The sequence below is a fragment of the Platalea leucorodia genome (genome assembly GCF_965183815.1).
Source record: "Platalea leucorodia genome assembly, chromosome: 16".
NCBI classification, from domain to species: domain Eukaryota; kingdom Metazoa; phylum Chordata; class Aves; order Pelecaniformes; family Threskiornithidae; genus Platalea; species Platalea leucorodia.
In genome coordinates this window covers 7,554,521-7,581,034 of record NC_138838.1, presented here as the reverse complement: position 1 = coordinate 7,581,034, position 26,514 = coordinate 7,554,521, and the positions used below count along the sequence as shown (strand labels likewise).

The window sequence follows — 26,514 nt, the reverse complement described above, 5'->3', positions numbered from 1 at the left end:
ATTTGTAAGAGCATCATCTCTGTACCAGTCTCTAGCACAGACAATGACATAGTCACTTTTTCTGTGAGCCGTAGAATCTTAAACCCCTGTTACCTGGATAAAGCAGATGTTCTGAAGAGTCATCATATTTGTCTCGTCCCCAAAAAAGAGGCTGAGGAAAGAGTCTTAAAGCTTGTATGAATGTTGGCAGTTTCTGCCTGACTGCTTTTGGAAAGATTTAAACGTACATCTTGAAAAATGTTCTCTCTCTCTGACATATGTTGGTCTTGGCAGGACTGACTCTCGCTCTCCAGGTAGTATAAGCTACCTGCCTTCGTTTTTCACCAAACTTGAGAACACTTCACCAATGGTAAAATCCAAGAAACAGGAGATATTTCGAAAGCTGAACTCATCTGGTGGAGGCGACTCTGACATGGGTATGCAGGACTTGCCTTTTCACTGAATTTTTCCAGCTTAAGCTTTATGTGACTGCCATCCACAGATGTCCCAACCTAAAAAAGTTTCAAATAACATATGAATTAATGTAAATCTATGAATATAAAACCACATACATAATAGTCGATGACTGAAGAACTGGAAGATTGTTAGATTTTTGTCTTTTTTTTTTTTTTTTTAATGCTGGTGTATGTAGGACTGTCACACCTTAAGCTTTTTAACATCTTATTTGAGAGAGAGAAATGGTTTCTGAAAACCATAGAAAAAGCACATCATTAACAAGAGAGTTGTTAAAACCTGTCATTATTCTAGTTAACTTTGTGTCTGTAGTTTGCTTCATATCAACATTAACTATTACACATTTTCCTTTTTGGAAAGGTGTCTTGAAACTGAATGCTTTGTGTTTTCTTGGCCCTTATGATTATGGCTGTTAAAAAGACGTATTTTAATATAGTTTCAGTAATGGATACTGACATGGTGGGATATGATACTAGAACTGTATTTTTGTTTTTCTTTTAGAAACGTTAACAGAACTTTGTATCAAAATTATCAGTAGTGAGAGTTTAAGCTGTTTGTGAACTCCGTACCTAATAGAGAGTGTTTATTTGAAAGTGAATGCTCTTGCATTGAGCAACAAATTAATCTCATTCTGAGAAACAAGGCTGTGTCAGTAAGGGTTGCAGTATTCTTCTTATTGGATCCCCATCGTGTGCACGATAGATTTTGCTCTGTTGAAAATTTCATGTGCACACACTTTCCATTGCTGCCGGTAATCTTTTCATTTATATATTGAATTCAGTGTTGAAAATCTTTATTCTCAAATTGGACATAATATAGGTAATGTTGGAGGGGGTGTTCAGCCATTCAAAGTTGTTGTCGTTAATTTTTTTTAATACATATAAATACTCAGCCTGTTAGGTTCATATGTTAAAATATGTATTTAGCAAATCAAATGCAGCTTTGCATTTTAAGGTACGTAGATTGTGAAACTTCAAAAAGTCAGTCTGCTTCCTGAAGTAACATCTTTAAAAGAAGGCTAGCCATGACCATAGAAAATACTTTTACCCTGGTATAGATCATTTTCCTGAGAACACAAGATGCACATTCATCTTAAAAGATTGAGAAAGAAAAAACAGAACGTTGCAAATAGTTCAAAGTAATTATACCTTGTGCGTTAGGACTAGTAGTGATCACTTGTAGTGATCATCAGTACTGGAAAACTCAATGCAATGTTGTGCTTTAATTGCAGCAACTGCTCAGCCAGGGACTGAAATATTCAATTTGCCAGCAGTCACTACCTCAGGTAAGATTTTCAGTAAAAGAAACAACATATGTTTCAGAAAAAATAAACTAGTGTAATATCTTCCATTTATATGCTTTGGGGAGTCCAGCAAATGAGGAAGATGATGAAAATTTTAAAAGTAATATCCTACATGAAAATTTGTTTCCTGTAAAGCAAAAATGACCAAAGGAAAAGCAAAGTGACCAAAGGAAGTTTCAGAAAATATTTTAAATGGGAACTTAGGCAAGAATGTTTTATTTCTGTGTGTCCTGCAAGTCCTACACAGAGGCAGAAGTCATGAAATTGGTTAGCATCTCACTTAAATAAATTTAAATACAGTGTAGTTCAACAAAACTTCAGCTTAGTTCATCAAATGTAGTTTACTTTATAAACTGGTGTATTTAAAATGCTGATAATTTTCTATGAGATGGGGAACTGACACATAACCCGTAATTTTACTGTGTTAAAGAGGTGAGTGAGACAGAGAATTGAACTGAAATGTGGGAGATAAGAACTGCCAAATCTGAATCTCGAGTTGTACCCAGATTGACTTTACATAATTTCGGCCAGTCGCTGCCCCTTCTGGTACAGTCTTTTAAAAGGAGAAAGTACTGATCTCCATTAATTTAGATGGAAGACAAGCTGTTGGAATAAATATTTGCCATGTATCACACTTCATAAGACAAATTAGCATGTATCATTAATGAGAGAAGTATTCTTCTGGTCTCTTCTCTTACAACTGAATAATAGCTGCAGATTTTACTTAATATGCTATCGCAATCAGCATGCTCAGTTTCCTTTGCTATTAAAAAAAAACCCAAAGAAAAGTAAAATTTACCCTCTTGCAAACAGTCTGACATTTAGTGGCACTACTGACGTAGCTCTTCAGCGTTTGCTGGCATGTCTAACTTGTAGCCATTGTGAGCTGCTTTGGAGCATGTAGCTTTGCATTTTAAAAAAATCTCATCTTTGTTTTTTTTTCTCCACCTTTCTGCCTCTCTCTCAAATCTTTTCCCATATGCCTTTGTAATTCCTCTGAGATACGTTTTTTTTGCCTCCCCTCCCACCTTTTCCTGTATGTTTTCTTTTATCTCCCAGGTGCAGTCAGTTCTAGGGGTCATTCCTTTGCAGATCCTGCCAGTAATCTGGGTCTGGAAGACATTATTAGGAAAGCATTGATGGGAAACTTTGATGACAAGAGCGAGGAGCATGGAGTTGTAATGTCACAATCTATTGCGGTAGCACCTGGCAGTTCCAGTGCTGCAGTATCAGCAAGTAATGAGACGCGTAGGGAAGAAGCTAATCCATCACCAAATTCAGGTGAGGTATTGCAGCTCCTAAATATTTCATCGTCTTAAAGAAAAAAATAAACTAAGGATTTGAATAAGTTTGGTGTCACTGAAAATCACTGTCTTTCCTCTGGAAGTCATAGAGATGGTGTTTCTCTTCCCTCTAGTGGTCCTGGCTTTCAAAATGGTGCTGGTGACTTCAGGAGCATTAGCCAGTATTTCTCGGAGAATGCCAGCACTGATGAAACAGGGAAGAGAGAACAGGGTGTATTAGGTACCTGAAGCTTCTCGGTGGTTTGATGAAAATGCATGTGTAGTACATCACCTATAAAGAACACCTGACAGCGGGAACTAGCTTGAACTGAAAACATCTCTCTTCCTAAAAATGGAAATACAACTCCGTTGTGATAAGAATTGGGATTTTTCTAGCAATAGTGTGTTAGAAGGCTAGCCTATACAGTCATTAATTGTAGTAAATCAGCATGCCAGAAGGCACCAGTGTGAAACTCCTGTTTGCTGCTAAGTGATAATTTACAGAAACAAACGTAAGCTAAAATGCAGTGTAACATTTTTGTAAAATCTGTCCCTTCTGTTTCCAGGAGGGGGAGTCAGCAAGCAGAAGCTAATCGGCAAGTCAAATAGTAGGAAGTCTAAGTCTCCGATTCCTGGACAGGGATATTTGGGAACCGAAAGACCTTCTTCTGTCTCATCTGTACATTCAGAAGGGGACTACCACAGACAGACTCCAGTGTGGGCCTGGGAAGACAGGCCTTCATCAACAGGTGAGAAATAGGTCTCTCTCAAACTTGGCAAACCAGATGTGATATTTGTAAAGGTCAGGTGTAGACATACTGTAACACTGGCATATTGGTTGAAAGATGACAGCATAGAAGGGTTTCCTGAAACAGATTTTCTGCTAGTTGTCACAGCCAAAACCAGACTATCTTTCAGATACAGATCTCTTAGAACAGCTCATGTTTTTGACTTGGAGAAACTCTCTTTGATTCAGGTTCAACACAGTTTCCTTACAACCCGTTGACGATGAGGATGCTCAGCAGTACACCGCCAACATCCATTGCGTGTGCCCCACCGTCCATGAGCCAAGCAACCACTCACCAACAGAACAGGATATGGGAGCGAGAGCCTGCACCACTGCTTTCAGCACAATATGAGACTCTGTCTGACAGTGATGACTGAACTATGCAGATTTTTTTTTTTTTTTAATTTGCGGGTCAAAAAAAAGAAATCTATCTTTGACTTGTGCCCATAGAGACTTTCCAAGAGAGCAAGGGCCACACAATGAAGAATTAATGGAGAGTCCGTTAAATGCCTTCTGCACAGGCCATGTGTTGGAGGATCGTGATCAAGAAGGTTGACTTAGTAAAGATAAATATGTAAAGAGTTTTTAAAAATGTGGACTATTCCTGTTCTACATCTATTTGTAAAGAAAACCATAATGTCTTTAAATCATTCTTCTGTAAATAGAGAGTACTTTTTGCAGTGTTTTTTCCCTTGCTATAGTATCTGGTGTACTTATGTTCAAATCATTGCCTAAACTTTGGGGGTCATTTTGTAATTTTTTTTAAGCATTTTCTCCAGTGTAGAGTACTCTTCATAACCCTAGCCTCCCTACCAGCCTAGCCTAACCATAACCCTCGCCTCCCAACCAGCCTAGCATCATTGCCCATTTAATGCCGTGCCGCTTCTTGCAGGCATTGTGCTTTTATATAATTTTTTCCCTAGACACACTTTCTCAGTGGTGTTCAAGCTCTTGTGAACATGTTGATTTTTAAGACTGACCCCTTAATGAATTCTGTACATTAACATAGTCCGGTTCGCTGGAATAAGATGATATATTTCTTTGAATTTTAAATTCTGCCACATTGTAAATTTTTGGTGCAGTTGGTTTTATTTAGCACACTGCAGAAATATTATTGCATGGGTATGTTATGGTTCATTTTTAAAAGAAAAAGAAGAAAAAAAACAGCTTCTGGAGGCATACCTCACTGTTATGCACACTGGGAATTTTAACTGTGCCCCAAAAGCCTACCTTAGTGTTTTCTGTTTCTGCATTGTATGCAGTCAAAACAGGCTACTAAATTTTACTGTCATATTTAACCACAGCAAATGGCTTATCTGAACAGAGGCTCTGGGTGGGTTGATAAATCCTTTAAGAAGAAAAACATCTACATCCCAAGTTTAAATAAAACAAAATGCTTTTATAGAATAATTGAGCAACACATGAGTCAACTACGTGGCTTCTGTTACCACCAGTTTGAAATAGGTACTGTGATTTTTACCTTCCTCCAGTCTAATTTTAAAATCGTTATGTGATAATTATTTTAAAGTCTGCGTCCCCATCCCAATCCCTAGTCCTATAAGCAAGCTTTTGGTGGAAGTCCTTACAAATGCTTGGCTTAACTCCTAAAGTGTGCAATACTTGTTAGGGTGATTTTTTTTTTTTTTTTTTAATTGTATATGGTACTCGGAGAGTCTCCTTAATCATTCATCTATCAATGCCTGCTATGATATGCTTCTAGCTCGTACATCTGGTTAGTGATATGACAGGGTATCCTGACATCCATCTTCAAGAGCATCTTATTTTTTGCTGCACTGACCTCGGGAAGTGAATTTAAATCTTACGGAGTAGGAGGACTGATTTACAGGTGGCACTGAGTTCGGGGGTGGCGTGGTCTGTCAAATTCCAAACTGCTTCTGCATCTCATAGGCGAACAGAGTCTTTGCCTTGAAGTTATTTTCCAGTCAAAATATTTTTAATTTAACGCTGTATTTGCGATATGGTGTATGGAAGGTATAATGTAGCTGTGTAACCTTAAGCCATGTAAGCTCTACAACTTATGGAAGGACTGTCATGGTCCAGTTACAAACAGGAAGTAGTACAGAACTATTTATCGATAGCAAATTTACTTTGAGTACTTCAGAGGAAAGCCTTTTTGCCCCAAGTGTGGGAAAGAAAAAATCCAAAGGAACTCATTTGGAAACTTGACACTGCGTTGCAAATACAGAATTATTTTGCTACTTTTTTAAAACACTGCATCAGAGTAGATCAGTTGGCAGTCTTAAATCTCCTCCTAGTCTTTCTCAAAGATTTTTTTTTTTTTTTCCTTTCCCTCCCATCCTTTACCCTTCTGGCTTAAAGTGGTGAATTTCTCATTTTCATGTTTGTAGACCTGTGCTCTTATTTTAACTTTTTTGTTCCCACAGCAGCATATACTGGAAAACAAGTTGATCTGCCCTTTTTGTAGATTTAAATTTGGAGTGGAGAGTCGAGTTCCATTCTAAAACTCACTTGTTCTCACTTTCTTAGTGTAACAAATACAACGTGAAAGAGGCATGTACAGACAAATGTCTTTGCTAACTGTACAGTAAGTATAGCATGTTCATTGCAAAGCTTCATGTTATTGCTGCTGCAGCAGCAAGATCTCCAAAGTAGGATAGTCACTTTCTCCTAAGATACAGCTTGAGTGGCATTTGCACATAAAATGTTGCTGCTTTTTTGTTTGTTATCAGAGTTCTAATTTCTCCAGTGTAAAAAAACCTCTCCAGAGCCTAAGTTAGGGTTTACCACAATTCCAGTAATCTTCAAGTATGGAATTACATCTGACCTGTTTCAAACAGGAAGGTGTTTGTAAATCATGTTTACAAAGTGTAGTTTACTACAAATTTTTAACTGATTTCTGATCAGCGCTTTCACAATGCTTTCATCTTGATATGTTTCGTGATTCTGATATGAAATCATTTAAGACTTGAAAAACCCATGCATCATAAAACTCAACTTTTTTTTTTTTCCACACAATGTCTTCAGTAGACAGTGACTTCTGGATTCAGACCAATCAATAAAGGGGATCAGTTCTCCATTTGCTTTTCCTGTGTCTCCCTCTTGTTTTGCAGCATCAGGCTATGTTCATGAGAACAGGCAAAACACTTCCCTCAGGGGGTGCTGCAGGGTTCCCAGTTAACACTGCTGGAGGTTCGAAGGTCTGCCAGTTAAAAACCAAAACCCAGACCTTTAAAGAAGATCGGCTCTAATGTGGTAGAGTCTTTCTGTTAGTACAAGTGTGCCTGTAACTGCCATATTTTTACTTCCTAGCTTGCTGAGAACAAAGCTGTATACGTGACTTGAGTTTTTCCAGCTTCGGTGAACATCTACTCTAGAAAACCTGCGTGCTGCCTCTTAGCTCAAAGTTAAGCAGAGTTGAAGCCACTAATGCTACTGTAAGTAAACTAACAGTGATGCAATTAACATTAAGGGATATACCAAACAGCTGAAGTTCTTGCAAATGAGAAGTTAAAATAATGCTTGGTTAGTGACAGAATTACAGTTTCACTATCTTAGGTAATTATGGATTTGATAACTTCTGGTTTAATTCTCCTTTAACGTGAGGCTTCCCTGCAGGGCAGAACTGAAAAATTCTGTTGTACAAGCAGGCTGTTCATGCTAGATTCACATGAAGGCATGTACCTTACAAACCCGATGGTATGTACATACCATCTTTTCCAACAGGAAGCCTCAGCATTCTAGCACTGACCTATCCAAGAAAGGAGGACAGCTTTAGCACTTAGTGTGCTCTTGACCGCAGTAAAGTGGCTGAGTGTTTTATTTCTGACAGCAGCTCTGCTTTGGTAACATAGTCTCACCCCTCCTCTGACAGGGCATGTTCTGTCTCTGGATGCTAAATGCTTTGAGGAAAAACACTTGATCTTCAGCAACCTGTTTTGAAAAGGACATGGACCTACAGCTCCTGTCATAGTACGGGTACAGTCTGGGAAATGCTCTATTGAAGTTAATACACACTGAACTGTAGCACTGACAAATACGCTCCTTGACTTAACTGCAAGTATTAATACCAGGCTAGAAGTTGCACTTTGCTTGGCAGTCAAGACAAAGTTAAATCATTAGCACAGTAGATCACTCTAATCATAGACTGCACCGCAAATTTACATAGTTAAGATTTCACAACTTTATTTTGGGCTAAGTTGTTAGGCAATAGCAGCCCTTCTTGTTAAGCAGTCCTTAAACTCCTCTTTGTTGTTGTCAGCCACCTGAAGGTTGGACTCTGTGGCCAAACTCATTTGGAGCCCTTTCTCCTCTTGGCCAGCTCAGCTAGTTCTTCCTGGATATGCTGGACAGAAGCAACATCTCCCTTCTGTTGTGCCTGCTTGAGAGCTTCTTTGTACACTTGTTTTGCTTGCAGAAAATCTTCTGTAGCAAGAGGGAAAAGTCACGTGGCTAGCCAACTACCTTGCCCATTTTCAGAGTCCCCTCTGAAGCTGAGCGCATGCAAATGACATGCAAAGTGACTTGGAACACTTGAAGAACAAGGGAGGTTCAGAAAACATCCAGCATGGGGTGGCAACTGTAAGAGCTAGACAGCAGCAATGATGAGAGGACAAGGTGCTGCTTCAGCATGAAGATCTCATGGAAACAAGTCTCAAGCACGTCTTAACGTCCTTTTAGAACCAGTTACTCTACGTACAGGACAAGGGAAACTAGATTCCCTGGCAACCTTCTGAGTCAGATGCACCAGTACTGGTTTATCTTAGACAAGATCCTTCAGCAGCTGAATTCACTTTGAACGCAATACAAGTTGCCTACACCAAGTCAGCAGACCTACTACTTAAACTAAAAATAGTAACACAAAAATAACACTATCGTTCAGCCCTACAATACGGGTATCTGCAGCCAGCACAAGCACAGTGACAGAAGCTGGACATTTATTTACTTACCTTTGTGCATCAGAATTGCTGCCAGGTTATTCAGCACCATGTGCTCCTCAGGATGTTGAGTCTCCTTTGCCAGCTCGGCTGCCCTCTTCACATAGGAGTATGCCTCATCGTAGTGCCCCTGAGCATCCAGGACAGTTGCCAAGTCATTCATCAGGACCACAGTCTGCACCAGGACAGAAAAGGAAGCCTCAGAGCAAGACTTGTGTAGAAGTCTGGGGCAGCAGGAGCATCATATTCACACCCCTGTCACACTAGTAAAAGGAGTATTTCCCAGAGAAGCTTTCAATAATACAATGTCTTGTATTTATACATCAGCATGCTTATTCTTCCTGGCAGGAAAACAGGAGCTAATTTAGTGCTGCGTACATTTGATGCCAGCAAAGCTGCTTTTAAGGCTGCCTCATTCCCTAGGAGATTAGCCTTTCTTTCCCTAGTAGTCCAACTACCATTGTACACGTCACCTGTGGATGAGTCTCTCCCTGAACATCATTTGATATCTGCAGAGCCTTCTCATACATTTTTTGGGCCACTGGGAGCTGGTTAATGTTTAGGAGATAGCGAGCATAGGAGTCTAGGCTCATCCCAAGCAAGAGACGGGTGTTGGCCTTTTCTTCAGCTGCAAATAGAGAGGAGTGGAAGTGATCACTTCTACAAGATCAAGCACGAGCCTCCATGCTACAAGAGCAGGAAACTCATGCAGTGTGAAGACAATGGATTGACATGAAGATGGTGCTTAAGCAATATGGAAAGCAACATCAAGGACAGGGAAATGGAGAAAAGATAACGAGAGAAGCCTTTGACAGACAAGGCAGTCCCACCTGGTAAGACATCCTCAGGCAAGTCCTTTTGCTTGGCAATCTTCTCCTCTAAGGTCAGGATGCAGAACTCGTAGCCAGCCAGGGCTAATTTGTGCCTGCAAAGTACAACAACTCAGCAAAGCAAGGGTCCTTCCATCCCTGAAGGGACAGATGTGAACACCTTCAATCCCTCATTCTAGAGGGCCTGTCGGACAGCTTTTCCCCTTCACCAGAACCTTCTTGCCTTCAGTGTTCTCTTCTTGATTATGGCCTGGACCCCTCTCTTGACCCATGGGCAAAGGGATCCAAGAGGTGGAGAGGGCTCTCCCTCCCCCTAGACAAGGCCAGCTAAGGCAACCCGTGCCAAGGCTCCACTGAAAAATGAAGCTACAAGTTACCAGCTACCAAGTGCTTCAAAAGCCTTCTCTCATGTGAAGCATGCATTTAAGACTAAAGAGCCATCTCCTCTGTGGCTACTTCTGCCCTAAGCTGGGCAGGTCATAGCAGCAATCGCTGTGCTGCATGACAGCGGGTAAGCAAATACCATCCCTGTCGATGGGATCTTGTCACACCAAAGCTTCCTCAGCCACTCTGTTCTTAAAGAGCCCCTGCTTGGCCACCACTGCCACTGTGAAGCTGAGATGAAAGCAAAAGATGCCTTTAGCAGGGAACTCACTGTTTCTGAGCAGCATAGATACTGGCCAGCTTGAGGGACATCTCAAGGATTGCATTGTCATCCTGCCAGGAGGACACACAACACAACTGTTATTCTTCTTGCATCTCCCCAGTAGAAACATTACTTTCCCAGAGAACAAGTTTAGACCTTGTCTCCAGAGCTGCTACCAGCCCCTTAAAGGACATTCTTGAGAAGCCGGCAAGCTCATAGCTAGCACTGCAAATTGCCAGTAGGAGGATAGCACAATAGACCAAAGAATTGTTAATACTTCAGCTGAAAGCCTTTATCAGAAGAACATACCTCCTTTGTGTCCCCTGCAAGCAAATAGCTCATGCTTGCTTTGTAGAGCTTTTCTGCCTGAAATGAGAATTGTGAAGAGAATACTGAGGAATGATGGCAGTTAAAACAAAAGATCTCTACTCTTTATGGAGACAGACTACCAGGAGAAACCTGTCTCACAATTTGTGGCATTTACATCGTATGTCAAGACCAGTCAGAAGTGAAAGGCTCACCAGAGTCCAACGGTACTGCCAACTAGTAGGGTCCTTTCAGTTTCTACTTTAGGACTTCTGCACCAGCCATGAGTTTACCACATCTGTGTGCCTTCAGGCCTTTCCCAGATTCTCCTTGGGACAGCCATTTAAATGCTTGGCTGTGGCATTTGACAGTAAGAAGTATTCCTTCCCTTGCGTACCGTGTTGGAGTTCAAAATCTAACTGTGAAAGCGTCTTTCTTAGCAGCATGTGCTCCACGGGACTGAAGTCCCAAGGCAAATTATTGTGCTTTGGACTGCAAGATCTCTGCCTCACAACTCTCAGTATGCAGCCTGTCACAGCATGCCACACCTTCAGGATCTTGGACGTGACAAGACCTTGCACAAGATGTCAGCCTCTTAAAATTCAGAGGGGAAAAAAAAAACTCCAGAGTTACTCACATTGTCCAGCTGTCCCCGCATGAAGGCCACGTTTGCCATCTGGAAGAGAGGGGCAGTGCTGAAGCTCCACAAAGGCTGCGGGCACTAGCCTCAACACAACTGCTCTTCCCTCTAGCTTAGCCTTTCCTTCATATGCTCCACCACAGCCCCAGCGTATGGCACTACACCCCCCCGACGGGAACTGCAGCCCCCACGGCGACTTCCAGCAGGGACCAGACGGGCGGTGGGCCAGCCCCGAGCAGGGGGGCGGCCACCCCGACCCCGGCCACCCGCCCCGGGGCCTTACCATGCTGTAGGTGTAGACGATGGCTTTCCTGTTATCCGACTGGTGCGACAGCCGCAGGGCTTGGTGCAGGACCTGCTCGGCCTCCCCCAGCTCGCCCTTCATGACGCTGAGCTGTGGGGCGAGAGGGAGAAGCCGAGGGGCTGGTCACGGCCAGGGCCACTCTGGCGGGCTCCCGGCCCGCCGCTGAGGTAACCCCGCGGGCCACCGGCCGCCATCTCCGCGGCCCGGCAGGGGACGGCGCCTCACCTTGGCTCTCTTCAGCAGGAGGATGATGGCGTCCTCGCCGTCCTCCTCGGCGTCCCTGGGGAAGAGGGAGAGGGCTGCGGGGCGAGGGTGACCGGTGACCGCCGCCCGCACCGCCCTGCCCCGGCCCGCGGCCCGCCTCACCTCCCAGGAAGCCCAGGGCACCCCCGACCGGCCGGGCCCACCGCCGCCGCGCGAACCCCGCCCTGCCGCTGCCCTCCTCCCCGCGGGCCCCGCCGCGCCAGCCGGTCCGGGGCGGCGGGAGCCCCGCGGGGCAGCGCCGGGCGGCCAGGCGGGACAGGGCCCGCGGCAGCGCTGCCGCCAGCATCCTCCCCCGCGGACCCTTTAAGAGCTCACCCCCCGCCCTCGCCACGTGATGCGGGCCTCTGCGTCACCCGGAGCAAAGGGCGCCTGTTGCTATGGAGACGCGCCCTCATGGCTGCGCGGCCACAGGTAGGCCCGGCCCCGGCCGCGGGGTCGCCGTCCCAGGACCGGCGGCTGTAAATAGCTCCGACGCGGCTTCGCCGTGCCGAGGGAGCCCCCGGGGACCGCAGCGGGGAGCGGCCGCCGTGCGGGGCGGCCCCCGCTGCCGGGGCCTGGCAGCCGGCGGCCCTTCCCTGTGAGACCCCCAGGGCGGCTGGCGGGCCGCGGGGGCAGCCAGGCCCCGCTGCCGCAGGGGCGCGGGCGGCGGCGGGTGGGCTGGGCGCCCTCCTCTGCCGGGAACTGCCTTGGCCCAGCGCCGCGGCGCTCCAGGCCAGAGCCTCTTCCTGTTGCCGGCTGTATGGCCGCCCGCCCCCCCGTCCTTCCACGGGACGTGTTCATGCGTGGGGGTATCTGAGAGGCACCCGTGCGTTCTTGAGAAACCCTGCGTTCCGAGAAAGCGTAAAAAACACAGTTCAAAAGGTGCTGAGGATGCCCTTTCCTTGGCCTCATCGCAGGGTTGAAATAGAGTACTGCCCAGATAAACTGTCCCGGTTCATAGCATCTGTGGTGACCTCAGTGATTTCCCACTGTCTCCTGTTCTCCTCTGTCTTCCTTCCAGTCACAAGGCCGCTGCCAATGACATGGATAGTACCTTGCCAGCAGTAGCAGAAGAGCTTTTGAAAGAGATCAAAAAGGCTTTTCAGGAGACCTCACATGGTACGTAAAGAAAAACAGAACCATCCCAGCAGGTGGTGGGCCAGTAATACTGGCGCTGTCAGACCTTCAGGTAGCAATGAGGGTTGTCAGGCTCTCCTTGCTTGTGTCTTCTCCATACTCTGTTGCATAAGGGGTGGCCTTCACTTTCAGGAGTGGCAGAGTAAGATGTTGAGGCAGCATGCCTTTTCTTGCATGCTTTTAGAAGTAGGATATTATAAAAATAAGTATATTTGGGCTTCCACATTTCTTTTTAAAATTAATCCCGGTGGTTCTGAGTGTATATTTAATTGCTGTATTTGATACAACTTGTCTGGACACAAAGGGGTTTGAAGCACAGGTAACGAGGAGCAGCCTCCTTCTAAAAGTCAGGCCCTTCCAAAAATTAGACCAGGTTGGACACTTTTTTGAACATAGGACCTGGGGCAATGCTGCTTGCTTAGAGCTTGTAGTGTAAGTGGTTGCACTTGAGGGATGATAATTTACATACTTCTAGGTAGGCATTTTGTTGTGCCTGCTGTACTGCTGTTTTTATAGACTCACTAATTTCAAAACTAGAGTTGAAAGGGAAATCTTCATAAAAACGATCATGTTTCATCACTGACCGGCAGAGGGTGTTGTGTTAGTGATCCCAGGGCAAAGAACAACTTGCCTGTTGCTTGAATGAAGCAAGCATAAACCAACAGTTAAATCTTGGCCAATTCTAGCAGCTAGTTAAGAACAATTACTTTCATTGCACTCTGGATTACTAACATAGTTCTGTAATCTGAATGGTTCTTCCTAAGGAGAGTGTCTATTTAAGGAATATTTTAACTGCACTAAACCCAACCAAATAAACATTCAGAGAAGTCTGTTTGAGTACTACATTTGAGTGGAAATGGGCAGAGACTTGATGTTTTAACTGTCAGAGTGACCACGTTGACAGCTTTCTAGCATACTTGTAGTATGGCTCCTGTCAGGTTAGAGTAGATCCAAAATCCACATGTGACTCTTTAAAAGAGCTTTATAAATCCTGTTGTAAACTAGGAAAAAAAAAAAGTCACCATTCCTTTTAAGGTATACTTCTCCTTAAAGCACCAAAATAGTACACTGGGGCATAACTGCAAAAAGAAACTGATCAATTGCATTGGAAAATTAAATTAGAATAAAGTTGGAAAAGTCAAACCAACAGCATAAGTCATAGAGAATATTTTGAATTGTTGGAACAAAGGATTTTAAAGTCAAAAGTCCTGATCTTCCAGTGGAATACAGCGACATAGTACGCTGTGTCCCATTAGCGATAACAGAAAGATCAGACTGGTTGATCAGAGACTAAGCTGTTAGCTCCAACAAACAGACGAATTTTCTTAAGTGTAATTTTCCATCTTAACAACAAGTTCTAATAAGTGAAGACATTATGTTTCTGTGTGCTGTATTAAAAGCTATAAACTAGTGGCGCCCTGCAAGGCTATACTGGGAAAAGAACAACATTTTTAAAGTTTTGATGCCAGAGTTTTCAACTCATGCCAAGAGAGTTTCAGGGAAACCAATATATATATTTTTAACCAACTTCTTAAAGTGACAGAGTAAGATGTTGAGGCCTCATGCCTTTTGTTGCATGCTTTTAAAGGTAGGATATTATAAAAGTAAATATATTTGGGCTTCTGCATTTATTTTTAAAATTAATCCCTGTGGTTCTGAACATATATTTAATTGCTGTACTTGATACGTGCCTTAGCACTACCATAGCAGATCATTTTGCTGCTCCTTGTTGCTTTTTGGTGGCTAGAGAGGATGGCTAGAGCATTGCAGTCCTGTGTGGCCTCTGAGGGAACATTAGGGAGACACTAGCCTCCCTGTGATGTTGATACCTCTCACAGTGGGGAAGTTCAGCAAAATCATGCTTCATTTTCTTTTTGTTGCAGTCCCTGATGACCTGCTGCTGGGGTAAGTATCTTTTGCTTCAGCTCGCTGTCCCAAGTGTCCTGCTAATGGGCAGCTGATAATCTGCTCTCATCATAGTACCACTATTTTTGCCCTGTGCTTGAGCAGTACGTGCTTCTCATGCAGAGTTGCTACGTGTTTTTGCTGGTAGTGGAAATGAAGGTCCAAAGAGACAATCTATCTATCTTGAGCATTTTTCCAGAGATTCATGAAATCATCTCTGTATCGCTTAATCTCCTGTGATGACTCGCTCTAATTTGGGTGGATTAAACATGCAGAAACCCAGAATGTTTAACCTGAGCTCTGAATCCACCCTTAGATCTGGAATGAGTTTTCTGTGAGCGTGGACTGTGTTTCAGAGTGATTCATGCCGCTGGAGTGCTGCATCTCCGCTGCATTCATATCATCGTGAGCACAGCAGCACCCTGAGATCCCTTCTTCTGCTTGAGTCATAGGCACATGTGATAGAAAGGGAGAAGTGAATGTATCATCTCTCTGCACAAGGAAATTGTTAACTTGAAGATGACCCTGAGAGTTTTCTTCTGTTTAGAGGAAATCTCAGGTCAGCTTCATTGTCCTTGCATTGATTGAAGCTTGTGAATATTTCAGACATTCCCAAGTAGTCTCCTAAGAGATCCAAGTTTCACGGCTTCTGCAGCCCTCACTAATTGGTGTTGGAGGTAGAGAAAAGGCACCATCACAGTAAGAAAGGCTTTTCAGATTAATCTTGAACTTCGTGTTCTTGCCTGTCTGTAATTTAGCCAGGAGAGGAGATCACCAGGAACCCTTCAAGCCTTAATATCTTTGGGTCTAAAGTTATCTAACATAACACTCGTGAAAGGTATGCATGCTGGCTCCCTCTTCTGGGACCACAACGGCCTTTGAAGGGTGGGATTGACAAGTCTCGTAACTTTTTGTTTCCTTCTTGTCATAAAAGAAAAGAGGAGGAAAGAAATTCCCTTGTTAAGTTTAATAAAGTTTGGGTGGTAACTCTTGGCAGTCAGATTTCCATCAATTCCCTGTGACCAGTGGCACAGAATCAGAAATATTCTGATTTAATTTCTGAAGCTCTTCCAAATCTCTAAAGTCCTTGAATTTCCTTTGAGCATTTCCTGTTAGAGTGATCGAATTATATAGACAAAAAAAAAATTCCCCAAATTTGAAGGAGTTACTGAAACTCATTAACTCAGCCCCTTTATAGTCCAAAACCTAATCATTAAGGAATGTCTTACGTTGAGTATTCCCCCACCCACCTCCTCTCAGTCCTCAGATGAAGCCAGTCCTTATTGCCTTGAGTTTGTGCAACTGAAGTTTTGGTCTTCCTGGAATACGTCTGTCCGCTTGGCTTGTTATCAATGAGATTGACTCAGACGCGTAGGTCAGCCATGCTGCTGAGACGCCAGGGCTCTGCCTTGGCTCTTTGTGTCTTCACTGGAATCGGAAATGTTCCTCTGCTTTCTCCTGTTCTCTTGCTCATGTTTTGTACTATCTTTTCATCACTGCTGATTTTCTTGTTGTTTACCCTTGTAACTAACCTAGACTACACAGATTTTTCTCAGCAGATAAAAGGTCTGTAAAGTTAACTGAGTTGCCCCTGAGCTCTTTGGAACACATTCAGAGCAGCTGGATATACAGGTCTAGAATAACTTTTAAGCCTATGAGGTGTCTGGACAATAGGCTAAAGGTACAGATGTCCATATTTGACATACAGCTTATCAGCTTATGTGCAGACAATGAGTATGTAGATGGAAATTACTGCGCCTTCAGGCATTCACAGCTCTTTTTTTTTTTCCACTTGCTGGTGTGGAATTTTACAGCACTGAGCGCAGCAGCAGCCAGACACCAGCATGTGCCTCCATGGTGCTGCCTCACAGGACCGAGGCCAAGGAGAGAGTTGTGTAGAGGCCGTGTTTTGCAGGAAGCAAACGTATACCTGAGCAAACCCGGCTAACCTTGTCTTTACCCCATCCCAGGCACTCTCTGATCCATAAATGCTGTGCAGTGGTGCGTCCCTGCATGGTGAGGTGTCCTGCTTGGAAAGAAAGGAAAGGTTTTTAGGGAGGGTGGAGTGACATAAGGCATGTGCTGTCCCTGGGTAATATGGGAATACTAACAAATATTCCCCACAGGAATACTAACAAAAAGGCTGATCAGATCACACTAAGGACAACCTGTGTCTCTTGCTTGACTTACACTCCCTTTGCAATAATCAGTGACCTGTAAAGGGACTGTCAAGCCAGAAATGCTTCTCAAAGATAACTCCTCACCTGCGTGGTTAACACTGTGTCACAGTCATAGAGACTGACTAAAAAAATCTCACTTCTGTGTCTCTGATGCACTTTGTCTCATTTTAGTTCAGGACAGGAACCGCTTCATGTCCTGTTTGTGCAGCAGGCAGCCAGAATAGTGTCTGGGTCATAGTGCTGAAGAAGAAACACTTAAGCTGTGATGTGCTGTGTAAGGAAAATCTTTTAAATGCCTTGTAATTAACTCTGAGTGGGATTTTGCAAAGAGATGTGGGACTGTTTGGGAACAGCTTAGAAATTTGGAAGTTCTCTTAAGAATATCAAAAACCATGTAGATGCTCTGAATAGCTGGCAGAGTAGAGGCTGTCCTTAAGGATCTGTCTTGCAGGAGAGCGATTGTCAGCTGGGATTGTCTCAGAGGGACAGGGCAGGGATTGGTGGTCACTTGGTAAAAGACAGCAAAGCTGAGAATGACAAATGCACTTCATTGCTTCGTAGCATAATTAATGGAGCTGTAACTGGCGGGATTTTGAGAGGCAGTGGGAACCTTCTGGCCTCCACAGGGCTAAATCCCATGGATTAAGGCTAAGCCCGGTGGTCTCCTTTTGTGGTGTGACCTAACTAGAGACATGTTCTTTTTCAGGCTGAAGTTCATATTTGGCCCATCTGCTGTCCCAGCTTTGGATTTGGTGGATCAGCGTTCTGTCACCCGAGTCATGTCCCCCAGTGGAAGGACTGCATACCAGGTACACACTGTTTTCCTTTTCAGTCTTACTTTCTGATGTTTTCCAGTTGACATGTGAGCCAATGTTTTCCTAACTTGCAGAACATGGAAGGGCACTTGGATAAACACGGAGAGAATATCAGTGTTTTACAAACTCCTAAAGTGATACGGGAGAGCAGTAGCCACAGACTAGAATTAGAACAGCGTGGTACACTACCGTTTTCCTTGTGGCTCCCAGCCAGCCAGAGATGATTTCTTAAGTGTTTGTGGGTATCGTGATCAGAAGGAGGTTTTCCAGGGATTGCTAATTTTGCTTTATTACTTTCATCCTATCCAGCAAAGGCAGTTCTTCCTCTTGACAAACTGTATGCAACAGAGTGTTATCTGCCATCACTGCATTTCTTTCCCTGTTGCACTCCAAATCCTCAGTGTCCTAAACATTCTTGACCTCTACTTGGTGATAGGATCCTTGCTGCCTGGGAGGAAGCAACGCAGGCCAAATCTGTGGGTTTCATTCTAGTTCACTGTAGCCAAGTCTGTGAATCACAGAAACATCTTCATAAAATGGCATTTTAGGGAGAAGAGCTCACTTTAGCCCTAAAGATCAAACTCCTCTTACAGCACAGGATTGGAGATGGAGCTGAGGCTCATTAGGTGAAGAGAGGAGCCATTGGCACTTCTGTCTGACTTTTCTGTGGTATGGGCAATTCGTTGCTCTACTGTGCCACAGCACTGGTGGCATCTCTGTTGGCGACAGTCTGTTCTGTAAGCCATTGACCAGCTGCATCCAGCCCATAGGGTCACAGTGTCAGGCACTGCGTGCTGTGCCCTAGCTAAGGCTGTATAAGCAGTGGGACCCTGTGCCCATAAGACTTCGGTGAAGAAGCACCCATTTCCTTCTGCTTAGCACTACTAATCCCCTCAGATAGCACAGCCCCCTCCGTTGCTGAACCTGGTGCTGTGCTTTTTCACATACCAGAGAAGGCGGAAATCTGTTTGCTTGCTGTTGCAGCAGCCATGAGGAACATTTCCAAATATCCTCGCTGCAAAGGGCCTTCTCTCCTTCACTGGAGGTGCTGAGATGCTTTGGGGTCATCTAGGGTAAGAGAAGAGCTGTAAAGCCAGGCCTGGGTAATGACACAAACATTTTTCACGTGTTCAGAGCTTGCATTGCTTGATAGCACATGGAGTCTTCATGGCTTCTGGGGCCTTGGAGAGGACATTGACCCCTCCAGAGAGGCATGATTCATAAACATACAGGGCTCAAGAATACAGCCTTTGATTTGAGTTGAGGGCTTGCCTGTGCCTATTTGGTAAAGCCTAAGAAGTGCTGCTTCCAGGACCCTTAGACAGCAGCTACCTCAGTAATTGAATGCTTAAAGGCTTTTCCTTTCTTACTGTTGCTTGGCTGAATGTGCCACTGGGCAGAGAATGGTCACATTCTCCTTGCAGAGCTTTGTTGGGCCATGCAGGTTAAGGCAGAGCTTTGCAGGCTGGGATGCAGAGTCTTCACTTAGCACCTTTTTGTGTGAAGGATGAGGGGGACTGCTTAGAGCCTCTGGTCTTCCCAGGGAGCCTAAATGTGTGCTCACATGCTCACAGCTTTTCTGCAGCATGGCAGAGTTATCTGCATGGTAAGAGGCCTGATATTCATCTCAGATGCAGGAAACCTTATGAGACAAGGAGAAGATCAGAAGAGCATGGCTTTGATATGCTGCGTGCTGCCCTGACACCCTTTTGTGGTCTGGGCAGGGTCGTTGCTGAACAGTGCTGCCTCAAACTGTGTGTGCTGCAGCAAGGCAGGCACCCCTCCACACTGCCCAGTCCTCTCCCCACTGAAGCGAGGAGCCAAAAATTCCTGCTGGCAGCAGTCCTGCAGTCACCAAATGGGAGCTGATTGATTAATATCTACTGATGGCCCCAACAGCTGGCTCAACTGGTGCACATTGGAAAAGAGCAAGTGTCAGCACTACTCTCCTCCTGCCACTGCAGGTAGAGGGAGCCACCGGTTCCCCTGCAGGGAGGAACCCCTGGACAGGTAGATCAGGGCTGCTCACCAGGAGTTAATGTAGGACAAGCCCAGCCTACAGCCAGGCACCTCGCAGCTGATGGGTGTGATGTGAGCGGCCCCCCTGCATCACCCAGGGTCTGTGCCTGCATCCTCCCAGCTGACAGGCAGCCTACAGGAGGCAGACCTGCCTGCAGGTGCATGTGTGCTTCCGAGCAGCATTCCTCTTTAGTGGAGCTTGACTGCTGATTAAGGCCATGCTGATGAGGTCATTAACGGAGGAATCTGAAGAGATATTTTCTCTGGGGGTGTGAGGCTGGTCCCATTGCGAAATTCTTCCTCAGCCCAGCTGTCTGAGATGCAGAAACAAAGAGCAGAGCCTCCCCTGAGGCCACTGGCTGGAGCAGTGACAGGAACACAATCTGGGGCTGTAGAAACCAAAACACCGAGTGGGATACTGCACTTAAATGTAGCTGGGTAGCGTCACTGGCTCTTCATTTGTGTGTGTGTGTGTGTGTGGTGTAGACACGTATCCCCGCTGTGTGCACTTCTCTCTCGGCAGAAAAACATGCCCAGTGCAGTGGGGAGTGGAGGGGCATCCGTGGCTGTCTGGACACATGCACAGTCATCCCTTTCATTTATTCCCCAGAAAGTCAGCTCCGCCGTTGGCACCCAAATGTGGTTGAGCTGGAATGTGAAGTGGTGCTTTCACTTGCAGCTGGATCTGGAGAACTGTTCTTGTTGAGGCCATGAGGCTGATCCTATTGTGAAACTCCTTTGGGTCATCATAGCCAAATCTGAGATGTTGATACTTCACAGGTTAAAATGCTGTTTGCGTTCCATATCACCCAGCACATCTTAGGTACTGCTTCAGGGGAAAATGGCTCTGCTCAGACAGGCCCTAGGACTGCAGCCTGTAGTGTAGGCAGCTCTTGCCCTCAGGAACCAAGATGGGAGAAGAAAGAGCCCTCAGTGAAGTGAAAGCTATGATTTGTCTTTTAATGCCCAGGCATTAATGCCCTGGCTACTTAATAGAGGAGTAGCACCAATGGGGTATTCAAGGGCCAGTGTTACCTCAGAGTTGTTAATCATCCCAGAAGAGCTTGTATAATACCTGCCTATGCTGCAGACTAAAGCCAACCTTTGTAACTCCAGGTCAGGAATAAATAGGTCTTACCTACTGCAGAGATGGTGGATGCTGGCTGATGGTGGAGGTGTGCTGGATTCAGCAGAAGTGCAAAGTGGTGAGCAGGCGGCAGTTGGGGCACCTATTAGCTATGCCTGAGTTGCAGAAATGCTATGAGCTGTGGGAGTGAAGCCAGTTAGCAGGGGGAGAGGCAGTGCTTTAGCCCTCCTGCCAACTGTCACTTGCATTGCCCACATCCTGCGCTTTTATTGGATTCCTCTTTTTTATGTCTTTTTAAATTAATTTCTTAGAACTGTTTGGCAGCCTGCCCCACCGTGAAGGATTTGAGCATTAGGTCCTGGCACAGACTGTGGTGCTACCTAGCTGTACACTGGTGGCAGCAGTAGCTGCCATGGTGCCACAGCTGTCCCTCCTGCATCCCCGCACGCTGGCAGGGACACCACGACCAAGGTGATTTTTCCTCACTGTGCAGCCAGCAAGTGCCTGGAGATGAGGGCAGTGGAAGGAAATCTCACAGTATCGCAGGGCCAAGAGAGCACCCCCTTGCCTGGCTTGGCTGCAGCTGGCCAGAAACAGAGGCACCTTTTTCTCTTGGTCTTTGGATTTTAGATTCTGCCTTATTTGGCAGAAGCTGCATTCTTGCCATCCAGGTCAGGACAGGGCAATGCTAAACTCGGCCCAAATCTGGCAGTGTCTGTGTCTTCCCCCCCTCCTCAAAGGAAAACACTTCTGAAGGAAAGGCACCATCGGAATACTTCATCTTGGAAAAAACAATCAAAGGGGCTAGAGAAAAACAAACTTATCACAAGTGAAACAAACTCAGCCTGGAGTATAAGGAGGGCTCAGGGTAAAGGCCAGACTGAAAAAAGAATGGTTTACCCTGAAATGGGAATGTGAGTCTTGTGTCCTGAATCTGCTAGGAGTAAGGGGGACTATGAGGCACAGGCGCTTCTGTGGGAGAGCTTAAACTTGTGGACGTTACCTGTCGGGCAAAGGGTGCAGAGAAAGCTCCAGGGGACAGGGGAAGGCTCCCCTTGCAAGTGTAGCTCTGGACCAGGAGGGACAATATTCCCCTGGAGGGACTTGGGAGTGCCAGGGGCATCCTGGAGGGGAGCAGCACTCTGCAGAACTCCACTGTCTTTTCACTTTTTTGTGTTTATCTTTGGATTTAGGTGTATGTGTGCCACAAACCCAAGCAGAATCTAAAGTCTGGTATGGGAGAGGAGCGTGGTGTGCCATCAGAGCCGAGGCTTGTGTGCAGGGGAGGGCACTGCTGGTGATTACAGCCATGTAAATCCCCACCATTCTCTGGAATATCCAGGAAGAGTTACTGCCAGCTGTGGAGGCCACAGAGCTGACACAAAGCACTTGCTCTTGCTGTGGCAGATACGAGACACAGCATGGCAAATACTCAGTGGTAATTGTGTTTTGGCCATGGGGTGTACTCAGTTTAGGCCTCAGAGCATTAGTAAAGTCCATGCTATTGAGCGCAGGGTTCTGCTTAAAGTCTGTGAGTGTGTTCTGCTCCTGCAGACCCTTCCCTTGCAATAGGAGAGGGCAGAGCAGTTGGCTCTTAAAGTGGCTTTCTAAAAGCTACTTTCCAGTCTTGAAGAAGCTAAGAAAAGAAACTTGAAGAAGAGAAATATTTCATAGGCTGGCTTCCCTATACCATGCAGTCAGCTCCGGCAGCTCGCAGATTTCCTGTCAGCTTCTCCGTGCTGGAAACAAATGCTTCCTTCACCTGGCTGCCTGCATCCCGTGCCCATGGTGCAGAGCAGTATGCCTCAGTATCAGCCGTGCAGAGGAACAGCATGTGGGAAAAGGAGGCAGTGCTGTTCCCAAACCAGAGATGGAGCAGGGAGGCTTCTTCTCTGGAGACTTCAACTTTGTTTATTCAGACAAAACCAGATTCCAATAGCTGCAGCTGGTTTTGGGAGCAGAACAGCAACAGCCTTCAGCCACTGGAGTTAGTTAGAAAAGGCCTCACTGTGAGTGCTCGCTGCTGCTCTCCTTCCATCCCCAGGTCTGTGGTGGCCCTGGATTCACAAATGAGCTTTCTGTGACAAGAGAGTCTTCGTCATCTTCAACTATCCCGTGTCTGCCAGTACTGGGGGAGGAAGCTCACTGAAGGGGCTGGCAGCTCGCTGTGCTGCCAGCTTTGGGGGATGAGGGGAGGGCAATCTATGCTTGGTGCCACTGCCCTTTTCCTGATCTCCTAGCAGCAGACAAGTCACCGGAGCTGAGGTCTGCTGATAGCACGGCTGTACGTGCAGGAGTGCTTCCTCGCCTGTAGGGAGAGAAGCGTGTAGAGACCTTGAGAAAGCTGAGGAGCGTCAAGCTTAGATGGGTCGCTGCAGTGTTTGGGGACGCTTTTGTATTGTGGCACCTGCTTGCCAGTTGCATGCTGTGAGTCATTGTGGAGAGGACATCAGGCCAGATACTGGCTAAGAGTTAGAGAAATTAAAAGTGATTGCTGTCTCTGACTCCCACCCCCTCCGGCTGCCTTTGTTTCAGGTCCTTGGGAGCTCAGGCAAACTCTACACCTGCTACAGTTCCTGCCACTTCTGCACGTGTCCTGCTTTTGGTTTTACTGTACTGCAGAAGAGCGAGAGCCTTCTGGTAAGTTGTCTGCCTTAACTTGAGGCCAGGACAGGGAGCGGGGGAGAAGGCTGTGCTCTGCTTCTTGAACCTGAGCAGCCTGAAGTTTCCAAGGGAGCAAACGCGTGAGCGTTGAGTTGGCCACGCAGGCTGTGCCTGACCCACTGCATAATCTGGCCCCTGGGAGTCGCGGTATTTGGGTGGAGCTAGGCCTTACAAGGGCTAAGGAGGGCTTTTGTTCTTAATTATGCATTACTGTTCAGACTTTCAAGAGATGAATAATCCCTGGTCTCTTGGAACAAGGGCTATTGCTGCTAATGGGACTGCCACATGGAGTCTGGCTGATGAAGTGGTGCAGTTCCTGCCTGGTGCCAGTGAGGAGGGGCTCAGGGTAACTAATTGGTCTGCAGATGTACCCCCGCCCTGTGCCAACCATCCCTCCCTCATGGGAAGCCTGTCTGTTCCAGGACCTCTGTCATCTGGGCCTAATACTCTTGTTTTTGAGAGCCGTGTGGGCTGCCAGACAGTACCAAGCCGACTCTTGTTCTTTATAGTCTGGATCTACCTTCTCCTGCATGCGTGTGGGAAGGTCATCAGGAGCCGGTTAACACTTTGCTGTGTGTCAGATCCCTGTATTACATTATCCTGATGGCAGAACTGACCTGCTGCAACTGGAGCATCAGCCTGTGCCAGGGCTTGGTGTGCCAAGAGGGAACCATGTTCCTGGGAGGGGTGAGCGCTTCATTAGACCCATTCTGGCCAGGATGGATTTTTGTGGCTTCCAGATAGAGCATGACATTCCTGCGTTGCTCCCACTGTTAACTTGGCTGCGCTATTATTTGCAGTGCAAACATATACTTGCCGTCTACCTCAGTCAGGCCATGGGAGCCTGCCAGGAACTCTCTGTCTCTGAGGAGCAGCTCACAAGCATCTTACTGGCTGAGGATGAGGATGAAGGATGAAGGATTTGGATCACATGTGGATGTGCTTTCTGTGGATGGGCTTTTCCCAGCTGTGTAGCTGGCATTTTTTGTATCTACAAGGCTGTCAAATGTTCATCGTGGCTGGTAGGTTTCTTCCTGTGCTGCAGCCAAGCATGACATTAATTAGCAGCCTTGCACTGGTGGATTAATTAATAAATGTTAAGAAGCCCGTGTTGACTTCCGTTTCATTTATTAGGCTATTCTTGGGATTGCTGAAGATGTTTGAACTAATCTGTAGTATTGGGTGCTTGTGATGCGGGGATACGAACAGTCCAGCAGGTCTCTTGGTGATCCATTAAACCTTGTTAACTCTGCTCGTGCTTTGACTAACCCCACCACCCTTCCAGGGCCTGCATGGCTTTGTGGAGTTGGCCTTTGACAGAGTGACGCTGCAGTGGCTCTTTGCAGCTGACTGCTCAGAGCAGTTTCTGATTCATCACTGGCAAACCTGTAGGAGGGACTAGGGCAGGGACCCCTCGGCACCTCAGGACTGACGACAGGTCTGCGCTTCTGCTGTGCTTACTGTAATACAGGATCTTCGGAAGCATCACCCTGGCTGCCATGCTTTTAAATTGACCCATTTCAGACAAGTTGACCACCTCATGCTGGCAGGCAAGGCAAGGCTGTTCACATCAGACACGGGGGAAAGCAGCCTGCTGCTCCCCTGTTCCACACACCAGCCGGTCAGCTGGGAACCAGCTCCTTCCAGCTCTGTGACTCCCTGCCCCTGCTCTCAGATTGGGCTCGGGCTCGAGTGGAGCGTGGCCTCGTATGATACAGTGTGTGAACACAACACCGCAAGAAATAATGGGGCACAGGCTGAGCCAGGTTGTGTAGGTGGTAAATTAAGCATTCTATATGTAAATAACAGTTACTGCAAATAAAAATCTGAGCAACATGAGGAAAACACATCCATCCTATGTACATCAGAGCAGTAATGAGTGATAGCTGAAGAGCTACAGCTGCACTCGCTACAGAAAGTTCCTCTGCCATTTTCACTTCACATTTTTACAGAAACCTTCAGAGCTTTTTTTTGAGGGGGGCAAGAGAGGTGTCCTATTTTTATTTTGCCTTGAAATGACTTTGGCTCAGATCCATGAAGGCACTTAACGTGCCTAAAGACCACCGTGACCCGGGCCATAGTTAATGGCTAACAACCCGATGGCACAGTCATACTAAGGAAACACCACATCTGTCTACAGAAATTCTGGCTCGTAAGAGGCATGTGAAAGGTAGCAGTAGTGGCTGCCAAGCTGCAGTGCGAGCTGTCACATCCGAGCAAGTGTTCTGGGACCACCTCTCTGTACTGCAGCGCTGTGTGTTTCAGTCTGTTCGTGCTGTCCGGAGTTTGCTTCATTTTCAGCCAGCAGGAGAGGAGAGATTACATTCTTTGTTGTAAGGATAAATGTGGTTCGCAACCGCTTTGCAACACTGCCAGACCTGCAGGTGAAACCCTGCTTGTTTCCAGCCACGATTAACAGAGGGAACACAGCCAAAGATAATACAGAAGGGAAGGAATGAAAGGAGGAGAGAGGCAAACCCTGCCCAAATGGCAGGAGGTGGCTACATGTGTTAGCTGGACTATGAGCAAGGCAGATGCAGCAAAGCTGAATGGGGCTGTTAAAGGAGAAACACGTGGGACAGTAACTTTAAACCATTCAGCTTCTTGGAAATGCCAGTATCTGAGATACTGAGCTGTAGCTAAACCTGGACATTGCACAAACATGTACAAACCCATTCAGAGCTTACTGGTGATTCACCAAGGTTTGGGGCTGGATCTTACGGCTGAGCTCCTACACACACGGGAGCGAAATCCATCACTCCTCGTGAACCCTCCTCTGTCCGCGTGGTGGGCCCTAAGTCGTACCCGCAGCTGCTGCCTGCAGGCCACGCCAGCTGGCACAGCAGATGCTGCAGGAACACGATTTCTTCAGCTTTTCAGCTGATTTTACACCGTATTTGTCACTATGAAATGATACACTTGGAGTCTTATATTACCCCTCTTTTAGTGCAATGCAGTTAAAAAAAATAGAAAGCTGATTTCTATCTGATTCAAGT

At 46.0% G+C, this 26,514-nt stretch overlaps 3 protein-coding genes across 17 annotated transcripts in view; 2 read left to right on the top strand and 1 right to left on the bottom strand.

Moving 5' to 3' along the window:
• The window catches only part of NCOR1 (nuclear receptor corepressor 1), a 75,963-nt gene extending 70,525 nt beyond the window's left edge, over window positions 1–5,438 (top strand). For 5 of the 6 annotated variants that reach the window (XM_082328608.1, XM_082328607.1, XM_082328606.1 and 2 more), the window contains 5 exons: window positions 274–416; window positions 1,685–1,738; window positions 2,816–3,037; window positions 3,606–3,788; window positions 4,016–5,437. In XM_082328608.1, the coding sequence (XP_082184734.1) occupies window positions 274–416; window positions 1,685–1,738; window positions 2,816–3,037; window positions 3,606–3,788; window positions 4,016–4,203 (790 nt within the window). In that variant the 3' untranslated portion in view covers window positions 4,204–5,437. Of the gene's footprint in view, window positions 1–273; window positions 417–1,684; window positions 1,739–2,815; window positions 3,038–3,605; window positions 3,789–4,015 lie in introns of all 6 variants that reach the window. The other variant, XM_082328610.1, reaches the window with a different exon arrangement.
• TTC19 (tetratricopeptide repeat domain 19) lies at window positions 375–12,020 on the bottom strand. 7 transcript variants are annotated; one of them, XM_082328617.1, is made up of 11 exons: window positions 11,835–12,020; window positions 11,694–11,767; window positions 11,448–11,558; window positions 11,162–11,200; window positions 10,528–10,584; window positions 10,228–10,289; window positions 9,573–9,667; window positions 9,216–9,370; window positions 8,755–8,917; window positions 8,071–8,230; window positions 3,196–3,244 (listed from the first exon to the last, which is right to left on the bottom strand). In XM_082328617.1, the coding sequence occupies exons 1-10, from the start codon at window positions 12,016–12,018 to the stop codon at window positions 8,097–8,099; spliced, it is 1,074 nt and encodes a 357-aa protein (XP_082184743.1). In that variant the 5' UTR covers window positions 12,019–12,020; the 3' UTR covers window positions 3,196–3,244; window positions 8,071–8,096. The 7 variants fall into 7 exon arrangements, with proteins under 7 accessions (XP_082184746.1, XP_082184745.1, XP_082184743.1 ...); XM_082328620.1 differs by lacking the exons at window positions 3,196–3,244; window positions 8,071–8,230 and adding an exon at window positions 375–491; XM_082328619.1 differs by lacking the exon at window positions 8,071–8,230 and having other exon boundaries at window positions 3,049–3,244.
• Window positions 5,623–24,621, top strand: ZSWIM7 (zinc finger SWIM-type containing 7). 4 transcript variants are annotated; one of them, XM_082328634.1, is made up of 8 exons: window positions 5,623–6,392; window positions 7,118–7,242; window positions 7,680–7,783; window positions 12,733–12,830; window positions 14,732–14,753; window positions 17,640–17,742; window positions 23,390–23,494; window positions 24,319–24,621. In XM_082328634.1, exons 4-8 carry the CDS (start codon window positions 12,755–12,757, stop codon window positions 24,433–24,435), a joined length of 423 nt encoding a protein of 140 aa, XP_082184760.1. In that variant the 5' UTR covers window positions 5,623–6,392; window positions 7,118–7,242; window positions 7,680–7,783; window positions 12,733–12,754; the 3' UTR covers window positions 24,436–24,621. The 4 variants fall into 4 exon arrangements, with proteins under 4 accessions (XP_082184760.1, XP_082184759.1, XP_082184758.1 ...); XM_082328633.1 differs by lacking the exons at window positions 5,623–6,392; window positions 7,118–7,242; window positions 7,680–7,783 and adding an exon at window positions 12,034–12,143 and having other exon boundaries at window positions 24,348–24,621; XM_082328632.1 differs by lacking the exons at window positions 5,623–6,392; window positions 7,118–7,242; window positions 7,680–7,783 and adding an exon at window positions 12,056–12,143.
• Window positions 24,622–26,514: the final 1,893 nt, after the last annotated feature.